Genomic DNA, 25,840 nt, shown 5'->3' with positions numbered 1-25,840 from the left:
TCATTTTGTGTCAGTTTTTTGGTCATTTTGTCAGATTTTTGGTTTGGCTTTGCTTCTGGGATCATTCTGCTGTTGGTTTGAGGTCCTTTCAGGGTTCTTTGTGGTTGTTATAGTCTCTGATCGTTTTAGTCTCTCTTTTGGGCTGTTTTTATATTTGACTTTACTTTGTCTTCTGGTTCAGGAACACAACCTGTCGGGTTTTAAAATGTTTCCTTTAACATTAAAGCTTTTTGATGGGTTTCATGTGCGGTTGTTGGCTGTATATTTTACGTTGCCTCTTCAGCACTCTGGTCTCCTTTAGCTGTTTTTAAATGAGCTTAACTCGACGGTCGCTGGGCAGACTTTGCACCACGGTGGCCTAAAGATGGGCCCTCTTTGGTCGGCTGCTCAGCTGTTCTTACGGTTCCTGTTCAGCTGCATTTCCACCACAGGAACTCGGGTTAAAAAGGGGATATTTATAGTGACCGATAGTGACCAGAAAGTGTTCATATCTGATCGTGGTGGTTTCTTCTCACCACAGACTTAACCCTGATCCACTTGGGGTGTACTTTCTCCTCTAATTTCACACTGTAGATAGTGATACTCGTCATATTTGGTCCAGTTGTAAATTTTTGACTATTTTTTTTTTATTTCAAACACTCATCATATTCAATGCAATTTTCCATTGTGTAGGAAAAAAACTCCTTAATTTCTTGAAAAGGGACATTTTTGTACCCTTTTAAAACGACCTAAAAACCTCACATTAATATTTTTTTCCACTTTATTTCATAAATCTTTAATTCCACTTCAGTTCTGATCATAACTACCAAGTTTTCAATTATTTAAAAAAAATTAACCCTTTGAATATTAATATATGATGTTTTAGGTCGTTTTAAAAGGGGACAAAAATGTCCCTTTTCAGAAATTAAGGAGTTTAAAAAAAAAAAAAAAAAAAATCAGACATGGCAAAAAAAAATTAAAATCTCCAAAAATCAATGTTGTTGCTGATCATTGACATATCCCAGACCATAATTATCCCTACTCAATAATTCCACTTTGCATTCCATACATTGAAAATATAGCAGTTTTTGTGGGGGTTTTTTGTTTTTTTTACAGAAATTTGCGTTTACATCATATAAACCAGTATTTAAAGGGTTAAAAATGTTTAAAATAATTGAAAACTTGGAGTGGAATAAAATATCTATGAATATATATATATATATATATATATATATATATATATATATATATAAAAATAAAAATATTAATATATGATGTTTTTAGGTCGACAAAAATGTCCCCTTTCAGAAATTAAGTCGTGTTTTAAATCAGGTATGAGGGTTAAATAACAGGGCAGATTGTCAGTGGATACAGCTGCCGTGCAGTTTGTGATCAGCAGGGCATCAGAGCTTCTGTTTATTCACAGCAGTTACGTTTTAAAGCACAAATAAAATCACCCAGACTCCCATAAAAGTGTAAAACAAACAGATTTTTGGTTTTACAGCCAGTGTTGCGTTCAGCGCTGAATGAAAAGTCATTTTACCGTCATTTTTCCTGTCTTTAGTTCTTAAATAAGTGAGAAACAAATCAGTCAAAGAAACGAGGAAACGTTTGGAAGCTTTTAGTTTGTGAAGTTTAGGTAAGGAGTGATTATAAAACTCTGGAGTGGAGGATAAAACGCTCCGAAACAGACGAGCAGAAGCATCAAGCAGCTGCTGATCCGTCACCAACATCTGGCGCTCAGCCGTCAGCGAGCCGTGTCAGACGCCGTTTCTTTGGACGCCTCCTCCACGTCTTTCCAAACAATTCAGGAGGATGACGAAGAGTTTCCAGGACCTTTCAATGACTTTCCAGGACCTTTCAATGACTTTCCAGGACCTTTCAATGACTTTCCAGGACCTTTCAATGACTTTCCAAAACCAGCAGCAGCTCAGTGTGACGTCACCGATCCTCTGCTGAGTCTTCGGCTCTTCTTTGTGGTTTTCTTACCTTTCTGTGGCGCCATGACGGGTTTAGAGAGGGCCAAGGGGTTTGTCTCTAAGGGGGCGGGGCTTGTACCAACTACTGGGTCGTTGGACAAATTAAGGAAGAGAACGGGGGGAGATTTTTCCACATCGATGAACGGTGATGCTTCAGGAAATTCCTCCACCTGAAAGAGGAACAGAAGCAGATTATTTCTCTTTTTTATCATGATTTTTCATTGATTTAAACATTGACATTTAAACATGAACATTATATCCCCATGTGGCAACAATAATAATAATAATAATAATAATAATAATAATAATGATAAATAAATAAATAAAATAGAATAAAAATAAACAAACAGATAAACATAAAATAAAACAAACAAAACAATTATACTAATGTAGATAAATAATAATTAATAAAACAAAATTACATTCCAAAAGGGTCACAGCAGTGCACAAATTGCAGAACTTGTACAGTTAGTCACAATTCAAGGTTTTGAGTTTCCAGAAAGTCCATATAAGGTCTCCATCAGGATTATTTTTCTTTTTAAAGTCTGATCAACAAATTTAGAGTGAAATGATCCTTTTTCCACGTGTCTGAATCCAATAAGGAACATTAAATCCGATCATTAATGTAAAAAGATGGACAATAACGAGACAAATCTGCAAGATTTCCTTCAGATTTGGCCAAACTTGAAACCAACTTTAAAGAAAAACGCGTTTTCTGTTTAAAATACAAAACAAGCTTCTGAAACAGTCAAAAACTCGACTGAAATAAGCTGAATTGGACACGTATAACTGCTTTAAAATGGAAAAATTAAAGAAGATTTTGAAGATTTGAAGGTGACATATTGTGTAGAAATCCCTTCTTCCTGTTCCTGGGAGCAGATATCAGGGCGACTGAGGTCACCAGCAGGTGTAAAACTCCCCAAAAACGGCTCTGAGGAGCACAAATGTGCTATAATCTGTCCCAAACATCTAAATATGGCCTCAGAAATGGTGTCAAATTATTAAAAACGGCAGAATTTGTCACCTTTAAATAAATGTGATATCTTATTAAGCGAAAGGCGTGTTTTTACGGGGGGGTCTTACAGGGACAAAAGCCAGGTTGTCACGGAGACAGACGTCCTGCAGCTCGCTGCGCAGAGCGGTCACATGACTGCGGTGGGCGGAGACTTCCTCCTCGAGCCAGTCGATCCTGGAGCTGCAGGCGTGGCAGAGCTGAGAGACGGCGGCGAGGAAACTCTGCAGACGAGGGGAAAGACGTGAAGAAGAACGCACGAGAGAAGGAGGGGACGGACAGAAAGGCCCCGCCCACTCTGTTACCTGGCACGCCGTCACCTCAGGTGCTCCCATCATGCTCTCTGCTCCACTCAGCTGCAGGTGGTCCAGTGCGAACAGCAGGGGGCGGGGCTGAGCTGACGGGGAGCGCTGTGATTGGATGAGGCTCTCTCTGACCTGACAAGCGTACAGCGTCACATCAGGTGTGTTTGTTTGTTTATTTGTTTATGGGTATGTTTGTTGGCTTATGTGTTTATTTGTATGTTTGTGTGTTTATTTGTTAATATGTTTGTTTATTTGTATGTTTGTTGGCTTATGTGTTTATTTGTTTGTTTGTGTGTTTATTTGTTAATGTGTTTGTTTATTTGTATGTTTGTTGGCTTATGTGTTTATTTGTTTGTTTGTATGTTTGTTGGCTTATGTGTTTATATGTTTATTTGTTTGTGTGTTTATATGTTTGTTTGTGTGTTTATTTGTATGTTTGTTTATTTGTATGTTTGTTGGTTTGTGTGTTTATATGTTTGTTTGTGTGTTTATTTGTATGTTTGTTTATTTGTATGTTTGTTGGCTTATGTGTTTATTTGTTTGTTTGTTGTTTGTATGTTTGTTGGCTTATGTGTTTATATGTTTGTTTGTGTGTTTATTTGTATGTTTGTTTATTTGTATGTTTGTTTGTTGGTTTGTTTATTTGTATGTTTGTTGGCTTATGTGTTTATTTGTTTGTTTGTATGTTTGTTGGCTTATGTGTTTATATGTTTGTTTGTGTGTTTATTTGTATGTTTGTTTATTTGTATGTTTGTTGGTTGGTTTGTTTATTTGTATGTTTGTTTGTTTGTATGTTTGTTGGCTTATGTGTTTATATGTTTGTTTGTGTGTTTATTTGTATGTTTGTTTATTTGTATGTTTGTTTGTTGGTTTGTTTATTTGTATGTTTGTTGGCTTATGTGTTTATTTGTTTGTTTGTTGTTTGTATGTTTGTTGGCTTATGTGTTTATATGTTTGTTTGTGTGTTTATTTGTATGTTTGTTTATTTGTATGTTTGTTTATTTGTATGTTTGTTGGCTTATGTGTTTATATGTTTATTTGTTTGTGTGTTTATTTGTTTGTTTGTTTGTTTGTTTGCATGCATGCGTTTGGCGTTCACCTGCTTGCAGCTCGTCTCCGCAGCCTTCATGCAGCGGATCACACAGTCCTGACGTCTGGAAAACAATTTCAATAAAACGTTTTATCTTTAGTGCCGTTAAAGATTGAAATAATGATCAAAACAAGCAGCTTTTGTTTTAACAGGATGTCTTCAAAGGTCCTTAAGCTGGTTAAAACGGTGAGTAACACGAGTTCTCCTCCTATTTTCTGAAAGGAGTTTTTGATGGGCCTATTTTCAGCGGCGGATTAATGTCCACCTGATGCCGCAGGATGACGTGTCACCGCTGGAATAAGACAGCGTGTTGTTCTGTATCGGTGGAGCTCTCACCTGGCGGCGTCTCTCAGCTCGTCCTCGGCTCGCTGCAGCCGCTCCTCCACCTGCTTCCTCTCCCTCTGAACGCCCGACAGGTGCTTACCCAGAATCCTCAGCGAGCGCTCCTTCCGGCTCACGTCCCGCCGAGCCTCCGACAGCCCCTGCAGAGGCAGGCGACACCACCAGCACATTCACCTCAGAGCTTCCCGGCGAACAGCTCAGACACAGCCGGAGCCAGAAGGATGGAGCAGCAGCCTTACCTGTGTGGTCCGGCTCAGCGAGCGCTGCGAGTCCGCCTGCTCGGCGCTGTGAGCGTCGACTCGGCGCCGCAGAGCCTGCAGCTGGCTGCACTGATCCTGGAACAGCGTCTGGGCCTCCTGCTCTCTGCTCAGAGCCTGACGGAGCTCCTCACATAAGCTGTGGAAACGCTCAGCTGGAACCTGAACGCAACACAGGTGAGTGTGTGTCAGCACAGGCGAGTGCACGTGAGTGCACGTGAGTGCATGTGAGTGCGAGTCTCTCACCACCATCTCCTCCTTCTCCTGCTGCAGTCCTCTCTTGAGATTGGTCACCTCCAGCCTCAGGCTCCGCCTCTCCACCTCGGCCGAGTGCAGTCGTTGGCTGAAGAGCAGGAAGTGCTGCTGGAGGCTGGAGACCAGCGTCTGACAGGAGGCGACACACACACACAGGTGGTGAGGTCACACCCACACACAGGTGGTGAGGTCACACACACAGGTGGTGAGGTCACAAACCGACAGGTGAGGACAAAGTAAAACTTTTTACTCCCTCCGGTATTCAGTTACCTTTGTATCCGGCTTTGGAGCCGTCAGTCTGTCCAGGCCGAGTCTCAACCGGCTGCTCAGCGAGCATTCGTCCGCTCTGCCAGACAAAACACTAGAATCCGATTGGTCGAGGAGGTGATCCAGGAGGCGGGACAAACCGGAGCGAGCAGCTGAGATCACATTGGAAGGGGCGGAGCCTGGAGAAGTGGTCAGACACGGCTGTGATGACCTGTGATGAGTGTGTGTTTATCATGTGAATGTGTGAGCAGTTACATGTGTAAGCAGTTACCTGTGTGAGCAGTTACCTGTGTGAGCGGTTACCTGTGTGTGCGGTTACCTGTGTGAGCGGTTACCTGTGTGTACAGTTACCTGTGTGAGCGGTTACCTGTGTGAGCGGTTACCTGTGTGTGCGGTTACCTGTGTGAGCAGTTACCTGTGTGTGCGGTTACCTGTGTGAGCGGTTACCTGTGTGAGCGGTTACCTGTGTGAGCGGTTACCTGTGTGAGCAGTTACCTGTGTGAGCGGTTACCTGTGTGAGCAGCTACCTGTGTGTGCAGTTACATGTGTGTGCGGTTACCTGTGTGTGCGGTTACCTGTGTGAGCGGTTACCTGTGTGTGCAGTTACCTGTGTGAGCGGTTACCTGTGTGAGCAGTTACCTGTGTGAGCGGTTACCTGTGTGTGCAGTTACCTGTGTGAGCGGTTACCTGTGTGAGCGGTTACCTGTGTGTGCGGTTACCTGTGTGAGCGGTTACCTGTGTGTGCAGTTACCTGTGTGAGCGGTTACCTGTGTGAGCGGTTACCTGTGTGTGCAGTTACCTGTGTGTGCAGTTACATGTGTGAGCAGCTACCTGTGTGTGCAGTTACATGTGTGTGCGGTTACCTGTGTGAGCAGTTACCCGTGTGAGCGGTTACCTGTGTGAGCAGTTACCTGTGTGTGCAGTTACCTGTGTGAGCGGTTACCTGTGTGTGTGAGCAGTTACCTGTGTGTGTGAGCAGTTACCTGTGTGTGTGAGCAGTTACCTGTGTGTGTGAGCAGTTACCTGTGTGTGTGAGCAGTTACCTGTGTGAGCAGTTACCTGTGTGAGCAGTTACCTGTGTGTGTGAGCAGTTACCTGTGTGTGTGAGCAGTTACCTGTGTGTGTGAGCAGTTACCTGTGTGTGTGAGCAGTTACATGTGTGAGCAGTTACATGTGTGAGCAGTTACATGTGATGAGTGTGTGTTTATCATGTGAATGTGTGAGCAGTTACATGTGTAAGTTCTTGTGTTTCAAATACATGGGCCAGAAGTGGCCATCAAACAGGCCAGGGGGATCAGGCACCAGGTAGTTCCTTTCCGATTTGGAGCTTTATTCACCTTGTTGGGTTGGAGGCTTTGCTGACGCTGTGACGCTTTGCGGTAAGACGTGTTGCATCACTTCCTGTTACCTTGCTCGTGCACTGTGGAATTTCTTGCTCCGCTTGGAGTACTGATAATCACTTTATTTCGATCTATAACTTACACAATTTTGCATAGTTAAACTCTATAGCTTACCGTTCTGTTCTAACACACTCCTACAGATCTTTAATCTTTATTCTCACTTTTTAGCGGTGTGTCTGGTTCTCTAGCGTAGCATGGCTACCGGTTCTCTTTCTCTTCCTCCTTCTCCTGCTTTCACCTGCTCCGTGTGTCAGATGTTTAGTTACTCCTCTGCCTCCTTTAGCGATAATGGTACATGTAACAAATGTAGTCTTTTTGTAGTTTTGGAGGCGAGGTTATCTGAATTGGAAGCTCGGCTCTGCACTGTTGAAAATCAACCGATAGCGAGCCAGGCCCCTTTTGCCAGTGTGGAGCCACCTAGCGTAGCTAGCACCATTAGCCGCCCCCAGGCAGAACCCGAGCAGCCGGGATTTCATCGTGGCTGGGTGACTGTCAGGAAGAGGCATAGCTCTAAAGTCAAGCCCGTTGTTCACCATCGACCTGTCCACGCTTCTAACAGATTTTCCCCACTCAGCGACACACCCGCTGAGGACAAAACCCTGGTAATTGGCAGCTCTATAGTCAGAAACGTGGCATTAGAGGCACCAGCGGCCATAGTCAAATGCATTCCAGGGGCCAGAGCGGGCGACATAGAATCCTATTTAAAACTGCTGGCTAAGGATAAACGTAAATATGGTAAAATAGTTATTCACGTCGGCGTTAATGACACCCGGTTACGCCAATCGGAGGTCACTAAAATTAATGTTGCATCGGTGTGTGATTTTGCCAAAACAATGTCGGACTCCGTAGTTTTCTCTGGACCCCTGCCAAATCTGACCAGTGATGACATGTTTAGCCGCATGTCGTCTTACAATCGCTGGTTGTCTAGATGGTATCCAGCAAACAACGTGGGCTACTGAGATAATTGGCAATCTTTCTGGAGAAAACCTGGTCTGATGAGGAGAGACGGCATCCATCCCACTTTGGAAGGAGCAGCTCTCATTTCTAGAAATATGGATGAATTTATTTGCCACCCTAAAACATGACAACCCAGGGCTCAGACCAGGATGCAGAGTTGTAGTCTTACACACTTCTCTGCAGCTTCCCACCTGCTGCTACCCACCCAATCAATTAACACAAAAGGAGCAAATCCTCTTGTGCAAAAAGAAATTATTAAAACAAAAACTTTAACTGAACAAAAACATCAAACTATTAAATGTGGTTTGCTGAATATCAGATCTCTCCTTTCGAAGTCTCTGTTAGTGAATGAGTTGATTTGTGATCATCATATTGATATATTTTGTCTTACAGAAACCTGGCTGCAGCAGGAGGATCATGTCAGCATTAATGAATCAACTCCCTCTGACTGTTTAAATGTTCACGTTCCTCGAACCACAGGCAGAGGAGGAGGAGTGGCAGCTATTTTCAGATCAGGGTTACTCATCAGTCCCAGACCCAAGATTAGTTTGAGCTCTTTTGAATATCTGATTCTCAGTTTTTCCCACGCAAAGTGGAAATCCCAGAAACCTCTTGTGTTTGTTGTTGTGTATCGTCCACCTGGCCCTTATTCTGAGTTTCTGTCTGAATTCTCAGAGTTTTTATCCCAGTTAGTGCTGAGTACAGATAAAGTCATTGTAGTGGGTGACTTTAATATTCATGTAGATGTTGAAAATGACTGCCTGAATATGAACTTTAATTCTATATTAGACTCTATTGGATTTTCTCAGAGTGTTCACGGACCGACTCACTGCCTTAATCACACCCTTGATCTTGTTCTGACTTATGGCATTGAGAGTGAACAGTTAACAGTGTTCCCTCATAACCCTGTCTTATCTGACCATTTTCTGATAACCTTTGAGTTTACATTACTTGACTATACAGTTTCTGAGAAGAAATTTACATATAGAAGGTGTCTATCAGAGGATGCTGTAACCAGATTTAAAGAATTAATTCCATCATCCTTTTCTTCACTGCCATGTGCAGATATGACAGAGGACGACTACCTAAACTTTACTCCAGCAGCACTTGACTCTCTTGTTGACAGCACTATAGTTTCAATGTGTACAGCATTGGACAATGTTGCCCCTCTGAAAAGGAAGGTAATCAGTCAGAAGAGGTTGGCTCTTTGGTATAATTCACAGCTGCGTGCTTTAAAGCAGACTGCAAGAAAGCTGGAGAGACAGTGGCGTTCCTCTAATTTAGAAGAGTCTCAGTTAGTCTGGAAAGATAGTTTAACAATGTATAAGAAAGCCCTTCGTAAAGCTAGAACTGCTTATTATTCATCATTGATAGAAGCGAATAAGAATAATCCCAGGTTTCTTTTCAGCACTGTAGCCAGTCTGACTAAGAGTCCGAGCTCTGCTGAGCCAGTTATTCCTTTAACTCTCAGCAGTGATGATTTCATGAGCTTCTTTATTAATAAAATTGTTTCTATCAGAGAGAAGATTGATGGAGTCCTTCCCACTATTATCAGTGATGTATCATCAAGTACAGCAGCTTTAGAAGTATCTTTAGAACCTGATTTATATTTAGACGGCTTCTGCCCAGTTGATCTCTCTGAACTAACAACAGCAATAGTCTCTTCTAAACCATCAACTTGTGTTTTAGACCCAATCCCAACCAGACTGTTCAAGGAGGTTTTCCCATTAATTGACACTTCCATATTGGATTTGATCAATCTGTCTTTGTTGACAGGATATGTACCTCAGACTTTTAAGGTTGCTGTAATTAAACCTTTACTTAAAAAACCTACTCTTGATTCAGAAGTGTTGGCTCATTATAGACCTATATCCAATCTCCCTTTTATGTCTAAAGTTCTTGAAAAAATAGTTGCAGCTCAGCTTTGTGATCATTTACACAGAAATAATTTGTTTGAAGAGTTTCAGTCAGGATTCAGAGTGCATCATAGCACAGAAACAGCACTGCTGAAAGTTACCAATGATCTCCTCTTAGCCTCTGATAGCGGACTTGTGTCTGTGCTTGTCCTGTTGGATCTCAGTGCTGCATTTGATACGGTCGATCACAGTATCTTATTACACAGACTTGAACATGTTATTGGGATTAAAGGAACTGCATTAGGCTGGTTTAAATCATATTTATCTGATAGATTTCAGTTTGTTCTTGTAAACGAAGAATCTTCCTCACACACCAGAGTAAGTCATGGAGTTCCCCAGGGTTCTGTGCTTGGACCGATTCTTTTTACTTTATACATGCTTCCATTAGGTAACATTATTAGACAGCATGGCATAAATTTCCATTGCTATGCTGATGATACTCAGCTGTACTTATCTATAAAACCAGATGAAACCAATAGGTTGGTCAGACTACAAGCATGTCTTAAAGACATAAAGACCTGGATGACTCAGAACTGTCTGCTGCTAAATTCAGACAAAACTGAAGTCGTTATCTTTGGACCTGAGCGTTTCAGGGAGAAATTGTCTAGCTATATAGTTACTCTAGATGGTATTTCCTTGGCTTCTAGTTCTACAGTGAGGAACCTTGGAGTTATTTTTGACCAGAACTTATCATTTGACTCGCATATAAAACAGGTTTCTAGGACTGCCTTCTTTCACCTTCGTAATATTGTTAAAATCAGGAACATCTTGTCTCAGAGTGATGCAGAAAAACTAATTCATGCGTTTGTTACTTCAAGATTGGACTACTGTAATTCTTTATTATTGGGCTGTCCTACATATTCTCTGAAAAGCCTTCAGCTGATCCAAAATGCTGCAGCCAGAGTTCTGATGAGAACTAACAGCAGAGATCATATTTCTCCAGTTTTAGCTTCTCTTCATTGGCTCCCTGTTAAATTCAGAATAGAATTTAAGATTCTTCTCCTCACATATAAAGCTCTTAATGACCGAGCTCCATCATATCTTAAAGATCTCATTGTAAGATATTTTCCTAACAGAGCACTTCGTTCCCAAACTGCAGGTTTACTTGAGGTTCCCAGAGTTTCTAAAAGTAGAATGGGAGGCAGAGCCTTCAGTTATCAGGCCCCTCAATTGTGGAATAAGCTGCCAGTAAATGTCCGGGAAGCAGACACCCTTTCCACTTTTAAGACCAGGCTTAAAACTTTCCTTTTTGATAAAGCTTATAGTTAGGGATGGCTCAGGTGATCCTGAAACATCCCATAGTTAAGCTGCTATAGGCCTAGACTGCTGGGGGGCCTCATCTGTCACACCTTTCCTCACTTTACTCTCTTTATGTATATGTGATATTATTGTGGTCATTAACTCGTGTTTCCCTGTTCCAACAGATATCCTTTGAATGGTGTTACAGTGCCGCTGTCGCGGTGGCCCCCTGCCCCCCTCCCCCCCCCCTTTTTCTGTCTTCTCAAACCCCAGCTGGTCGAGGCGGATGGCCACCCTTCCTGAGTCTGGTTCTGCCAGAGGTTTCTTCCTGTTAAAAGGGAGTCGTTCCTTTCCACAGTCGCCTCAGGCACGCTCAGGACGGGAGATTGGACCGAAAAACAAAAAGTTTTCAGTGCAATCTGTTGGTTTTCTTAGCTAGGAAATTGTTTTTGAATTGGCTCTATATGAACGAATTGGATTATTTTATGAATTATGATTATTATTAATTGAATTCCAATTGGCTTGAATTGGACTTACTATCTAAGTGCCTTGAGATGACATTTGTTGTATTTGGCGCTATATAAATAAAAATGAATTGAATTGAATTGAATTACATGTGTGAGCAGTTACCTGTGTGTGCAGTTACCTGTGTGTGTGAGCAGTTACCTGTGTGAGCAGTTACCTGTGTGTGCAGTTACCTGTGTGTGCAGTTACATGTGTGAGCGGTTACCTGTGTGAGCGGTTACCTGTGTGTGCGGTTACCTGTGTGTACAGTTACCTGTGTTTACAGTTACCTGTGTGAGCAGTTACCTGTGTGTGCAGTTACCTGTGTGCGACAGCGCCCCCTGCAGGTCGGCCATGGAGGACAGAATACCGGAGGAGAGGCGTTTGGAGCGAAGCCAGCGAGAACAAACGCCATCAGGACTCTCATCGTCTGAACGACACAAATAAAATACACCAGACGTTGTGGAAAACGAGACAAACGACAGTTCAGAAGTCTTCCTGAGCCTCATTTCTTTGGCTTTTACAACTTATTTAGCTGCTATGTGTTAAATCTAAACCTTTATTTTTAGGATTCAACCTTTCAGTGAAAGCTTCCGTCAGTCAGCAGCTGTGAACAAATAAACGCTGGCTGTGTTCGCAACCGCATACTACTCCTACTACTCATACTAACTTTTTGAGTTGGTATGCGAGTTTGAGTAAGCGAGAAGTTCCCGGATGCATACTAGATTCTCTGAAATGTTGGGTATGCATCATGAGGTTACTACTCGTACTCAAACTACCCAAGATGCAACGTAACGTGATGTCGCCGATCGTCATTTCCTGTCAAAACGGCAGTTTCAAGCTAGCTACAACGAGGGTAGGTTCACTTCCTGTTTTCAAAACAAAAGCACCAATTGTATCGTAATGGCTTTCCCTATGATAAAAGGCAACGGGTATTTTATTTTGTGAAAATAACCGGAAGTGCGTTGCTCACTGCGGCTAGCTTTAGTAGCGCCGAATTCATGGGAACAAAATTGTAAACAGCCGGTATTTTGTCAGGTTTTCAACACGTTGGGGATCTAAACGACTACTTTCTCACCTGAAAATGTTTCAAATGTTGCTAAAGTTTACAGAGTTTAGAGCTTAAGCGAAATCAGCTTCAGGCCGGCTGATTTCGGCTCGGGCAGGAGCGAAATGCATTGTGGGTAAACGCTCTGCATACTGTCTGATCGATGAGGATGCAGTATGTAGTATGCAGTATACAGTATGTAGTATGTAGTATGTAGTATGCAGTATGCAGTATGTAGTATGTAGTATGTAGTATGCAGTATACAGTATGTAGTATGTAGTATGCAGTATGCAGTATGTAGTATGCAGTATGTAGTATGCAGTATGTAGTATGCAGTATGTAGTATGTAGTATGCAGTATGTAGTATGCAGTATGTAGTATGTAGTATGCAGTATGTAGTATGCAGTATGTAGTATGCAGTATGCAGTATGTAGTATGCAGTAGGTAGTATGCAGTATGCAGTATGTAGTATGGAGTATGCAGTATGTAGTATGCAGTATGCAGTATGTAGTATGCAGTATGTCGTATGTAGTATGCAGTATGTAGTATGCAGTATGTCGTATGCAGTATGTCGTATGCAGTTTGTAGTATGTAGTATGCAGTATGTAGTATGCAGTATGTAGTATGCAGTATGCAGTATGCAGTATGTAGTATGCAGTATGTCGTATGCAGTATGTAGTATGCAGTATGTAGTATGCAGTATGTAGTATGTAGTATGCAGTATGTCGTATGCAGTATGCAGTATGTAGTATGCAGTATGCAGTATGTAGTATGCAGTATGTAGTATGCAGTATGTAGTATGTAGTATGCAGTATGTCGTATGCAGTATGCAGTATCCAGTATGTCGTATGCAGTATGTAGTATGCAGTATGCAGTATGTCGTATGCAGTATGCAGTATGTAGTATGCAGTATTCAGTATGTAGTATGCAGTATTCAGTATGTAGTATGTAGTATGTAGTATGCAGTATGCAGTATGTCGTATGCAGTATGAAGTATGCAGTATGTAGTATGCAGTATGCAGTATGCAGTATGTCGTATGCAGTATGCAGTATGTAGTATGCAGTATTCAGTATATAGTATGCAGTATGTAGTATGCAGTATGTAGTATGCAGTATGCAGTATGTAGTATGCAGTATGCAGTATGCGGTGTGTAGTATGTAGTATGCAGTATGTAGTATGTAGTATGCAGTATATAGTATGCAGTATGTCGTATGCAGTATGTGGTTTCAAACACAGCCAAAGTGTTTACCTGGATGAACACACAGTTTGTGTTGTTTATTCTGCATGAAAGTGATCGTTATTCTGAGTGATCAATCACCTTGTTGTTGTGCTTCTTGACCCTTCTGTGTTGCCGTAGTTTCTCCATAAACACAAACAGCCACAGCGCCGCCTCCTCTCTCCAGACGAAACAACACCGTGGTCCTTCTGGTCAGAGCGCACCACCTCTTAATGGCCAACACCACGCACACGCTCCTCCTCCACCGCCGCCTCGCCGCCCTCCTTCCTCTTCCTTCCTCCTCTTCCTCCGGGTCTTTCTCGCCTCCCAGAGCGTCGGCGAGCCTCCTCACCTCCTCCTCCAGCAGCTGCTTCTCCGCCAGCCACCTGCACAGGAGGCTTTTCTGCTGGGAGAGCGCCTGAACGCAGAGCTGGGCGTGCCTCAGGGCGCCCGCCAGCAGGGCGCTCGCCAAGAAAAAGGAGGAAGACTCTCTGCGGCTTCTGGAGAGGAGGCCCTGGAGCCGGGAGAGGTCAGAGGTCAGCGAGGAACAGCGGCACTCCAGGGAGGAGGCGTGGTCCTGGAGCGAGTCGCACTGAGAGCGACACGACTGAAAAACAGGGTGAATTCATCAGTTTTAATACTGAAACAGAGTGAATTCATCAGTTTAATACTGAAAAACAGGGTGAATTCATCAGTTTAATACTGAAACAGGGTGAATTCATCAGTTTAATACTGAAAAACAGGGTGAATTCATCAGTTTAATACTGAAACAGAGTGAATTCATCAGTTTAATACTGAAAAACAGGGTGAATTCCTCAGTTTAATGCTGAAAAACAGGGTGAATTCATCAGTTTAATTCTGAAAAACAGGGTGAATTCATCAGTTTAATACTGAAACAGGGTGAATTCATCAGTTTAATTCTGAAAAACAGGGTGAATTCATCAGTTTAATGCTGAAAAACAGGGTGAATTCATCAGTTTAATACGGAAACAGACGGATGTTCTGAATGCAGCTCAAAGGTATATTTCATTAAAGCTGTTATCAGCATTCGATCAGATCAATATGGATCGGATCAATATGCTTCCTTCATGCAAACCCAAAACAAACTGTCCAGAACATTCTCCATCATTCTAAAATAAGATCTCCTGAAATTTGATCAGGTCAAACTCAAACCCAACAGGCAGATTTATACTTTAAGATAATAATCTCACACTTTGTAACCCCCAGAGGCTGTTTCTGTGCCCAGAACATTAAGATGGGCACAGATGAGCTTATAAAGGGAGTTTCAGCTCTCTGGGACTGAAAACTCTTCCTTCATCTCTGCTGATTCAGCTCATCTGAGGGAAGTGTGCGCGTTACCTGCAGCTGGATCTGCAGCTGGCTGACGGTGTGCGCGTGCTGGCTGCTCCACGCCTCCTCCCTCCTCCTCACGCTCTCCTCCAGGCGAGACAACACACCCTCCTGACTGCGCTGCAGCTGGCGCACGCACACGCTCTTCTTGTCGCACGCTCTCTGCAGGCGGACGACCTGCAGAGAAGAAGAGCGCCGCGGTCAGGCGGTCAAAAAGCACACGAGGCAACATGTCAGACGTGTAAAAACGAGCCAAAAAAAACTCAGAAAGATGCAATGCTACAAAGTAAAGCACAATATGATACAAAACAAATGCAGCAAAACCACAAAAAGAACCAAAAACAATGAAAAAAGACACGAAACAGCTTAAAAGAGGCACAAAAGAACCAGAACTTATTCCTAAAAGATTAAAAAAAGAAACCAAATCATGAAAAAAACACAATAAACGCTCACTGCAGGCGGGCGACCTGCAGAAAAGAAGTCAAAAAGCACACAAAGCAACATGTCAGACGTGTAAAAACGGTAAAAACAAGCCAAAAAAACCCCAAAGATGCAATGCTACAAAATAAAGCACAATATGATACAAAACAAATACAGCAAAACCACAAAAAGACCCAAAAACAATGAAAAAAAGACTCGAAACAACTTAAAAGAGGCACAAAAGAACCAGAACGTATTCCTAAAAGATTAAAAAGAAACTAAATCATGACAAAAACACAATAAACACTCACTGCAGGCGGGCGACCTGCAGAGAAAAATGGTTTCAACCGGATCTATAAGATTGAAGTGTTCATGACATCATCACCAGACATGGCTGAGGAAGAGGAGGCTACGGAAAACATGCCACAGCCCGTCCTGTCGATAAAAACAAGTAATTTATCCCAAAGGGAAATGATAACGGAGCAGTTTTTTTTATGAGCTTTTATTGTGAAGACGTGTTGCCGCTGGGAGGAAGGCCCTCCTGCATTTTTTTACAAAATAAAAGCCTGTGAGCAACAGACTTTTACAAAATAAAATAAATAATAAAACAGGGATGGTCTGTGGCGTAGTGGGTACAGCAGGCGCCCCATGTACAGAGGCTTTAGTCCTCGCTGCAGCTGGCCCCGGTTCGAGTCCCGCATCGGACGGCCCTGTGCTGCATGTTGTTCCCCCTCTCTCTGCCCCCTGCTTCCTGTCTCTCTGAACTTTCTATTAAAGGCACAAAAGCCTAAAAAAATAAAAAATAATAAATGCGGATAATAAATTAATAAATAATAATAAAAAATAAAATAATAAAAGAGAATAAATAAATAAATAAAAAATAAAAATAATAAATTATTAATGCGCGATAAAATATCTATCTGCGTTAAATAATTAACGACTTAACGCGATAATAACGAGTTAACTCGCCCAGCCCTAAATATAACACATCCATGGTCAGGACAGAGAAAGCTACAGTGACGACATCGTAGAGGGTTTGAGGCCCCTGAACCAAGCACAAAGTTTTTTCATTTATTCCTGCAATTTCATATCAAAAAGGACAGAAAAGTCCCACTAAAATCCCAAATAACTCCCACAGAATTCGGGGTTCTTCCTCCTCCAGACGCCAAAGTGGAAAGAAAAGCAGCTTGTTCATGTCTGCTTTACACTCGGATCCGGCCCCTCCCCTCCTTTTAAAAACAAACCTGGTCGTTGGCCTTCCGCAGGTCAGAGGTCAGCCGGTCCACCTGCTCGCCGATGACGTCACACAGCTCCTTCCAGGTGAAGTTCCCCAGGACGCTGTGGGGCTGCTGGAGGAGGACGCAGCCGGCCAGCAGGCGCTGGTACAGGCAGTAGAGGAAGGTCAGCCGGGCCTGAGGCACACAGACACACAGGGAGGCTCAGCGTGAAGCTTTTTACACGATTTCCTCCGAGTCCTCGGCTGTAATCAAATGTCTCCGGTTTAATGACATCACGCTGCGTGGAACACAGACAGAGAGGACGGGAAGCAGGCGGGGTCGTCCACACACCACTTAACTTTACTAAGTTTTAACTGTGACTGTGAGCTGTTTCCATTCATCACAGATGAGACTGAAATGAACTTGTTTTCATTTAAATGTTCAGCTTTAGAGCCGGATTCTGTCTGTAAGACACGGTGGTGGCAGCATCATGTCTGCATCTACCATCGTCGCTGAGAGAAAACTTACTTAAAAGTGACACCAGGCCTTCTCTGAAGGGCTGGGTGAGGGTCCAAAGACCCTAAAAACAACTCGTTCCAAGTTAAATAAGCACAAAATTAAAGGTCCCACTTCATCCTCCTCCATGTTTTCTGTCTTATCTGCAGAGTTAAAATGTTTCATCTCCTAAAAACAGGGCTGGGCAACGATAAAAATCTTTAATCTAATTAATCACATGATTTCACGTGAGATCCCGTGAATTTGTGTGTGAGTTTATATATATTTACAATGAATTAATTAATTTTGACAGCCCTTGTATATACACATATGGCATATATATATATATATACATATATACATATACATATATATATATATACACACATATATATACATATACATACACACATATATATATATATATATATATATATATATACATATACATATACACATATACATATACATATATATATATATATATACATATATATATATTAGGGCCGGGCAGCGATTAAAATTTTGAATCAAATTAATCACATGATTTCCCTGATTAATCACGATTAATCACATTTGTATGCAAAATCCAAAAAATTGAATCCAAAAGTAGTGTATAGCCTTTAGCATTTAGCTTTATTTTAAATGTGCTGCCATATGAATGAAAGTGCCATAACATTTGTTGTGCAAACACACTTTTAACATCAGCATCTTTCTGTAGTTTTTATGTAGAAGCCTCGCTCCACTGTCTGTTTCCTTGAATGACTTGCTGCTATCAGTTGTGTGTTTTGCCTTTAAGTGATATTTTAGACTGGAACTACTACGCTGAGAAGACAATTCAACTTGGCTGTAAATGCAGGAGTTTTTTTTTAAGTTTTATTTTGAAATACGTGCTTTTATGTTGAAACGAGTAAAACAGGATGTAGCGCCGGTTAGCTCCGTGAGCTTCACACCTGTAGCGGTGATGTTACCTGCTAGTTTATCTTCATTTTATTACTCCATGCTTCGTGGTGTTTGCTGTAACTGTGTGAATGTGATGCATTCAACAGACTTTTACAATAATAAAACCTGCGTTAATGCGCGATAAAATATTTATCGGCGTTAAATAGTTAACAAGTTAACGCGATAATAACGAGTTAACTCGACCAGCCCTACGTAAAAACAACCTTTTCCTTTCAGCGTACGCCTGTGTGAGCCGGATCGTGCACATTATACTCTGCGAGAGTTTTAAAATGTGTTTTTGGCTGTGAGGGTAAGTTGACCCTTTTCAGCTTCCATAGCGACATAGGAAACTTGGATCAGTTTGTTTTCCCAGCTGAGAAAAGGTTTGGATTTGTTCGCTTCACTTCACAGACGACACTTTTATGAACAGGAACCAGGAAGGCTGTTCCAACACTAAAAGGACACGAGTCTGAACCTTTAACTGTGTTGGAATCAAACGTACGAACGGGTTTTACTAACATAATGGCTACAGCTGAGAGGGCCAATGGTACTTTGTGTTCATACATTTATCCATACAACGGATTCATCTGCTGCTTCTGGAACCGCTCAGATACTTTACCAAACAGAGACGCCCTGCTGTGATCTCTGAGGTTCTGGTTCTGGTTCTGGTTCTGATCTCGTGTGTTTTTAAAGCAGCTTCCTAACCAGCGGCTGGAGTACTGCATGTTCACGGGTCCCTGACCCCACCCCCTCGACAAAACTAAACCGGAATTATGAAGAGGAACCCCAGAAGAAGACTGACATGACGGGAAATGATCGTCCACTTCAGTGTTCTGGAAGAGTTAGGCCGTTGCCCTGACCTCATTCCAACATCAGACCACACCGGGTACATCAGATATCTGATAAAACCCACCAGGAACCCAGAGTTGCTCTGTCAGTAGGAATGAGCTAAAACTCCTCTGAGCTAAAACAGAGACAAAAACTCCCCAAAAAAAGGTCAAATTAAAGCACGAATGTTTGAACAATCACCGTTGACTCTTTCTTGAAGCGGTCAGTTATCTTCTGGACTTCTTCCGTCTGCTCCTCCTTCCTTTTCTGTAGCTCCTCCCTCTGTTTCTGCAGCTCCTCCCCCTGTCCCTGTAGCTCCTCCCCCTGTTTCTGCAGCTCCGCCTGCAGGCGACGAGTCTGCATCGACCAATCAGAGCTCTCCTGACGCAAAGCAGCCGCTTCCTCCTCCAGTTTGCCCGACGCCTGCCGAGACTCCTGCAGAACAAACTGCTGTTACTGACCCACAGCGTTGTCACGGTAACGCGTATAAACAGCACGCCGGTTTGGCACGTTTCACGTGTCATCTGTGCGCACTTTAAGCAGCAACATGTCAAAAGGTTAAAGCTTTGCTTCTGTCACACGACCTTTAAATGGTCAGAGTAAAAGCACAGGACATAAAACATAATGTTGGACTGTTTTCAGTAAAAACTGGAGGATTTACATCCATCTGCCTCCTCTGCTCTGAGATCAGCTGCTGCAGAGTCTGGTTCTGCTCCTGCAGCTTCTCTGACGCAGACAGCAGATCCTGAAGCTGAAAGCAGAGGCAGGAAAAGAGAAGTGAGAGACCTGGAGACGGAAACAGAAGAAGAAGAAGTGAGCAGGTAGCTCACCTGCGTGTCAGCGTCCTCCAGTCTCTGCTGGTAGCTGCTCAGAGTCGTCAGCAGCAGCCGGAGGACCTCGGCAGGACTCGGCTTCCCATCATCCTTTGCTGGTTGTGTTGAATCAGCTGAGCTGCCGTGCTGTCTCAGCGCGTCTCTGAGCTGCTTGATGAGGCTCAGGAAGGACTCCTCCGTCTCAGACTGCCGCTGAGCTGCCTAAACACAGAAGAAGAAGAAGTCAGCTTCGGATAATCTGGGACTTCGCTGCCGTGTCGCCGGGTTTAAAATGTCCGACTTTTCAGTGTGTAAATGTTCCCACATGATAACCAGCTGAATGCTGAGAGAGAAAATGAACATAAAGGATCATAAACAGAGGGCGTCTGGTTTGGGAAATGAGTTTCCTTCAGAGGGGGGCGGGGCTCAGCCTTAGAGACAGGGGGAGGAGCTCCAACATCCACGGGGAGGAGCTCCAACATCCAGGGGGAGGAGCTCCACCATCCAGGGGGAGGAGCTCCAACATCCAGAGGGAGGAGCTCCACCATCCGGAGGGAGGAGCTCAGTCTGATCACAGAGTGAGCGTGTGTGTGCATTACCTGCTGCAGCAGTGAGCGTGTGACGGCGTGCAGTCTTTGCTCCTCCTCCAGCTTCTCTCTGAGGTCAGAGGTCACCTTCCGTTCGGTTTCCAGGGCAACGCTCATGTCAGACCTGCTGTGCTCGTGCTCGGACTGCAGCCTACGCACACACCAGAGTTCATCAGAGTTCATCAGAGTTCATCAGAGTTCATCAGAGTGAAATCTATGACATCATCCCTTGGTTAGTCTGAGTGACGCTCACCGCTCCAGGGCGCGCTCGGCGCCGTCGCGCCGCTCCTTCTCCAGGCTGTAGGCGCGCTCCACCTCCCTGAACTGAGCTCGCAGCAGCTCCAGGCTGCGCTGCGCCTCCTGCTGGCCGCACCGCTCCGCCGCCGCCGCCGCCTCCAGGTCCCGCGCCCGCAGCTGCAGGGTCACATGGTCACACGGAGACGTTATCTGAGGGGTTCCCACACAGACCCCCCCCCCTCACGGAGACGTTATCTGAGGGAATTCCACACAGACCCCCCCCCCTCACAGAGACGTTATCTGAGGGGTTTCCCCGCCCTCACTGAGACGTTATCTGAGGGAATTCCACACAGACACCCCCCCCTCAGCCCGTTACCTGGGTGACCTCGGAGTGGAACTTGGTCTCCAGGTGCGCCGCTCGCTCCGCCTCCACGCTCGACTCCAGAGACTTCACCCTCTGATCCGACAGCTGGACACACAGAGCACAGACCGTCACCTCCGTCACCTCCATCCCTCCTCCTCCACCTCAGCTCCAACCTCGGGATCCCTCCTCCATCCCTCCTCCTCCACCTTAGCTCCAACCTCGGGATCCCTCCTCCATCCCTCCTCCACCTCAGCTCCATCCCTCCTCCATCCCTCCTCCTCCACCTTAGCTCCAACCTCGGGATCCCTCCTCCATCCCTCCTCCACCTTAGCTCCAACCTCGGGATCCCTCCTCCATCCCTCCTCCTCCACCTCAGCTCCAACCTCGGGATCCCTCCTCCATCCCTCCTCCACCTTAGCTCCATCCCTCCTCCATCCCTCCTCCTCCACCTTAGCTCCAACCTCGGGATCCCTCCTCCATCCCTCCTCCACCTCAGCTCCATCCCTCCTCCATCCCTCCTCCTCCACCTTAGCTCCAACCTCGGGATCCCTCCTCCATCCCTCCTCCACCTCAGCTCCAACCTCGGGATCCCTCCTCCATCCCTCCTCCACCTCAGCTCCAACCTCGGGATCCCACCTCCTTCTCCTTGCGGCTCCTCTCCTCGCGCTCCGTCAGGTGCTTCAGCTCCTCGGCGTGCCGCCTGCTCGCCTCCGCCTCTTTCTGCACCTCCCTCTGCACCTCCACCATCCTCCTCTCGGACTGCTCCAGAGCCTCCTCCTGGTCCTGGGGGGACATTTGGGACGGTTTTCAGTCTCTGAGCTGGAACTAAAACCCGCCGTCCTGCTCTGTGTTTGTGTGTCAGACCTGCAGCAGTCGGTGCAGCCGCTGGTTCTCGGTGCTGAAGCTCTGAATCAGACGGTCGCGCTCCTCCACCTCCTGCTGCAAAGCATGCTGGTCCTCCTGCCTGGCCTGCCGCGTGATGTGCAGAGCTTTCTGCAGCTCGTCGACCTTCTGCTGGAGCTCCACCTCTCGCTCTGACACACAAACGCAGTTAGAGCTGCTTAGTCCACCCGTACCAGACGCTGCCGTTCCTAATTATCTGAAAAAATTACTTGGTTCAAATCCCAGAGACTTCTTTGTCTCTACAGGGATCACACGTCTGATCAGACACAAATGGCACCTGGAGTCCCTCAGGGTTCAATCCTGGGGCCTCTTTTATTCAACATTTACACGCTCCTGATACCGCCCAGGGATTATAATCCCTCACAAACACTCAAAGAATAAACAACTGGATGATCCAGAACCTCTTTTAGTCAAACAGAGCTCATTGTCAGAGGTCAGAGGTCAGTCTGTTATGTTAAAAACTACAAACCAGGCCAGAAATCTGGCTGTTATTATGAACTCCAGCAGCTATATCAGCTCAGCCAGCTGCCACCTGCAGAATATTTCCAGGATTAATGTGTCGGAGTGATTTAGAAAATGGTTAAATGGTTTCTTCTCTGATCTTCTGCTCCGTTCTGAACCTTCAGGACCAGGTTTGCTTTCTGTCCGCAGAGTTAAACCAAACATGCAGAAGCTTCTCTCAGTTTTTTTCTGGAACAAACTCCCAGAAAACTGCAGGTCTGCGTCTTGAACTCCTTTAAAAATCAAACTTTTCACCCCTGCATTTCATTCACTGAATTAATTGAACTAAAGAGCTTTGAATCGTTATCTTCTCTTAAATATTCTAACCGGTTAATCGAATCTTACAACTGAATCTCAGTTTTCTAAAGCTTCCTGATGCAGAGCGATGAGAGCAGAGCGGCTGTATGTGTGCGTTGGATTCGTTCACCTGTGAGCGCCTGTTTCTCTCTGCTGAGCGCGTCGACTCGCTCGGCGTCTCTGCGACTCACAGTCAGCTGGTACTGAAGCTCCGCCCGCTGAGCCTCACCGCGCTCCACCGATGAGCGGAGGCGGGTCACCTCCGCCTGCAGCCTGCACGCCTGAACACACAGAGTGTGCACGACTTAGGTAAGAACATTTAAATCTATAATTAGGACATGTTTCATCATCTTTAATTCAATTAGAACAATTATTCCTCATTTCAGATTCAACTTTTCTTTCAAAAATATTTTTATTGAATTTTCCACATCAACAGCAATGTGAGGGCACATTCAGCATAAAGAGTAGAAGTAATAATAAATAAATAAAATAAAGTAAAAACAAAACACAGATTTTATTTCACAGTTTTTCATCTTTAATTGACTTCTATCACATTTTTTAAAATAATAATCTTTTTAACAACAATTTTTCATTTTTGCCAAATCTTTATATCATAAATCTGATTTATTTAATATCTAATGACCTTTTTTCCCTTATCTTTTGATTCATTTATCTGGTTTAGTTCACATTATTGAACATTTGTTTGTGTTTCATTTCACAAAATGATTTGATTTCCCTAATTTTAACTTTTCATCACAAGCTCTGATCTTTTTAAAGTCCTAGTTGTGACTTTTTATGAGATATTTTATGTTAATATTCCTGATACAGCGGCCTAAAAGGTCTTCAGCTGTGAACCAGCACAACGTAAACAAACTAAATTAAACTTTAGACCAGTTTCAGTCAGTTTTTACTTTATATTTTAGAACTCTTTTGCTGTTTTACTGATGGAAGACGTGTCATCACCTGATTCCTCAGGTGAGACAAACAGGAACATGAACGCCTGAACACAGACATGTTCTGACTGAAAGCAGCCACCAGGGGGCGCTGCTGTGCTCTGGCTTCAGTCCGGTTCCGCTCACTCACCTCCTGGTTGTGGCTGGACGTCAGCTGCAGTTTCTCCTTCTCCAGCTGGGTGAGCCTCCACCTCAGCCTCCTGGTCTCCTCGCCTCCTTCGCCTCCTTCTGACGCCGCCCTCCTCCCTCCACCACTCCTCTCTTTCTCTCTGCCCCTCTCGGTATCTCCTCGGCTCCCCCGTCCCTCCTCATCCTCTCCCTCCTTCCTCGCCGCTCTTCTTCCTCCCGCCTGCTTCTCTCTGTGCTGCATCACGCTGATGATCTTATTAAACCTGGAGAAAAAGAGGAAAATTGGTTTATTTACTGAAACGAAAAGTCTGAATTTCACCTCAGAATGTTTTCCCAACATATTTCTTAACCTTCATCTAAAGATTTAAGATCTTTTTCTCAACCTTAAGCAGCTCCAACCACAACTGTACAATCCCTAAGTGCAGAACATCGTTTGGACAGTAGGTCTTTTCTTACAAAAGCTGTAAACTCTGGAACTCACTGCCCACAGATATTAAGTCCATCAGTGAGTTTAAATTGTTCACCTTTAAACTTAAATTTTGGCTTAAAACCAACCAAAACTGTACTCACTTGTAAAAATGTGAGAGTGAATGAATGAGATGAAAGTTTGAACTAGATTAATGTTCTTATGTAAATTAATGTCTATTTTAGGTCTTGTGTCAGCATAGAAAAGCCTAACCAGGGACGGGAGTTGTAAATTAGCACTTGTTGCTATACTCTGTATGCATCACATCAGCTACAAGCTTTGATTTGTAACTATGTCTGATTGTATTGTCCCTGTCAAATAAACTAATAAATAAATTGAGTTTAACCATTTTTTCTTCACCAGTGTAAACAGCTCAGGTAACTCTACGGGAATCATCTCCCACCTTGTGATCGCCTCCTCGGGGCTCCGGGCACCGCTGACCGCGGCTGGTGGTTCAGTCCTCCGCTTCTCCCCCCTCCTGCCCCGGCCAGGCTGCCTGCTCGGTCCTGGCTGCATATCTCCCTCTGAACCGCGTTTAATGACCCTGAAGATTAAATTCAACTGTTATATCTCTGGATATTACACATACTTGACTTGAAGTGTGGTACTTATCTATTTTCTCATTTCATTTAAGCATTAAAAGAGGTTCCTAGTAGGTAAATAGTCAGTTATTTGTGCTTCCGAGGACTCTGGAGGACCCTTGGGGCCGGTTGCCCTGATGCTCATGTTGCCTTGCCAGCAGACGCACTGAACCCCGCACACGACGCGACAGCGGTCTCCATTCACATATCTTCCCAGTAAAGACTTAACATGACATAAGTCGAGTTATATACCATTCACAACAAAACATTGACGAGAAATAAATCAGTTATTCTCCACAGTTTAATTCGGCATTACTCACGCGAACACAAAAACACTTTTGTCAACACGCCGTGCACTTGTGTACTTCCCAATCCGCTGTCCGCAGCGCTGAACGGTTTGTTTAGCTGTGATTTTACAGACTTTAAAGTTGCGTTTGGTGGATCATCTGAACGCCGAATTAATAAAGAAAATATTATTAACACTTAATTGACTCAAGACTTTACATTAATTTGCCTACGATTTAATAAAATACGACATAATCCCAAATTCTAACATTTTGTGAATGGAATCGTGTTACCGTACACCAACTAAACCCAGAACAAAGAGACTTTTCGTAGTTGCTAATCAAGTTTCAAGTCTTCAAACTAACTTTAACTATTACGAAACGGCTTACCGCATATGAAGAATAAAACATATAACTTATAAAAAGCTGTTTGTAGGCTGTCAGAATCACTTACTGAAACACTTGTCCTGAAACCGTTTGAATCAAACGCCATCTTTGACATCAATACGTCATTTCCGCCTCAGCTCCTAATTGGCTGAAGCTTCCCAGATTGTTACGTCATCTGGGAAGATAGAATTGAATTGTGCTGTTTTTGCATGTTACATTTGAGTTAAAACGTAAAATTAATCTATTTAAATTGAAAACACTTAGACTTTTAGTTTTTTAATGTGATTTTTTTTTAATGTTGACCATCTTTATCCAACAGG

General features: G+C 43.8%; 1 protein-coding gene across 1 annotated transcript; it reads right to left on the bottom strand.

Moving 5' to 3' along the window:
• Positions 1-1,857: 1,857 nt before the first annotated feature.
• Positions 1,858-25,615, bottom strand: ccdc171 (coiled-coil domain containing 171). Its single transcript, XM_075451078.1, has 24 exons — positions 25,588-25,615; positions 24,672-24,812; positions 23,804-24,065; positions 22,851-23,001; positions 21,884-22,053; positions 21,656-21,802; positions 21,032-21,124; positions 20,672-20,832; positions 20,431-20,569; positions 19,850-20,053; positions 19,681-19,770; positions 19,221-19,454; positions 16,782-16,949; positions 15,127-15,294; positions 13,870-14,374; positions 11,825-11,932; positions 5,490-5,665; positions 5,211-5,348; positions 4,947-5,126; positions 4,702-4,847; positions 4,375-4,429; positions 3,276-3,407; positions 3,042-3,194; positions 1,858-2,128 (listed from the first exon to the last, which is right to left on the bottom strand). The coding sequence occupies exons 2-24, from the start codon at positions 24,782-24,784 to the stop codon at positions 1,910-1,912; spliced, it is 3,912 nt and encodes a 1,303-aa protein (XP_075307193.1). The 5' UTR covers positions 24,785-24,812; positions 25,588-25,615; the 3' UTR covers positions 1,858-1,909.
• Between the last annotated feature and the right edge of the window lie 225 nt (positions 25,616-25,840).

Source organism: Odontesthes bonariensis, chromosome 19, assembly GCF_027942865.1.
Source record: "Odontesthes bonariensis isolate fOdoBon6 chromosome 19, fOdoBon6.hap1, whole genome shotgun sequence".
In the NCBI taxonomy this organism is placed as follows: Eukaryota; Metazoa; Chordata; class Actinopteri; order Atheriniformes; family Atherinopsidae; genus Odontesthes; species Odontesthes bonariensis.
This window is presented reverse-complemented; position numbering and strand designations above follow the sequence as displayed.

Bases quoted from the DNA above. Each gene is read 5' to 3' on its own strand.
- ccdc171 (XM_075451078.1), bottom strand. From the start codon at position 24,784: ATGCAGCCAGGACCGAGCAGGCAGCCTGGCCGGGGCAGGAGGGGGGAG. The intron at 21,125-21,655 runs GTGGGATCCCGA...CTGTGTGTCCAG, and splicing joins GGAGCCGCAAGGAGAAGGAG to CTGTCGGATCAGAGGGTGAA. The intron at 3,195-3,275 runs GTAACAGAGTGG...CCTCGTCTGCAG, and splicing joins CTGAGGTGACGGCGTGCCAG to AGTTTCCTCGCCGCCGTCTC.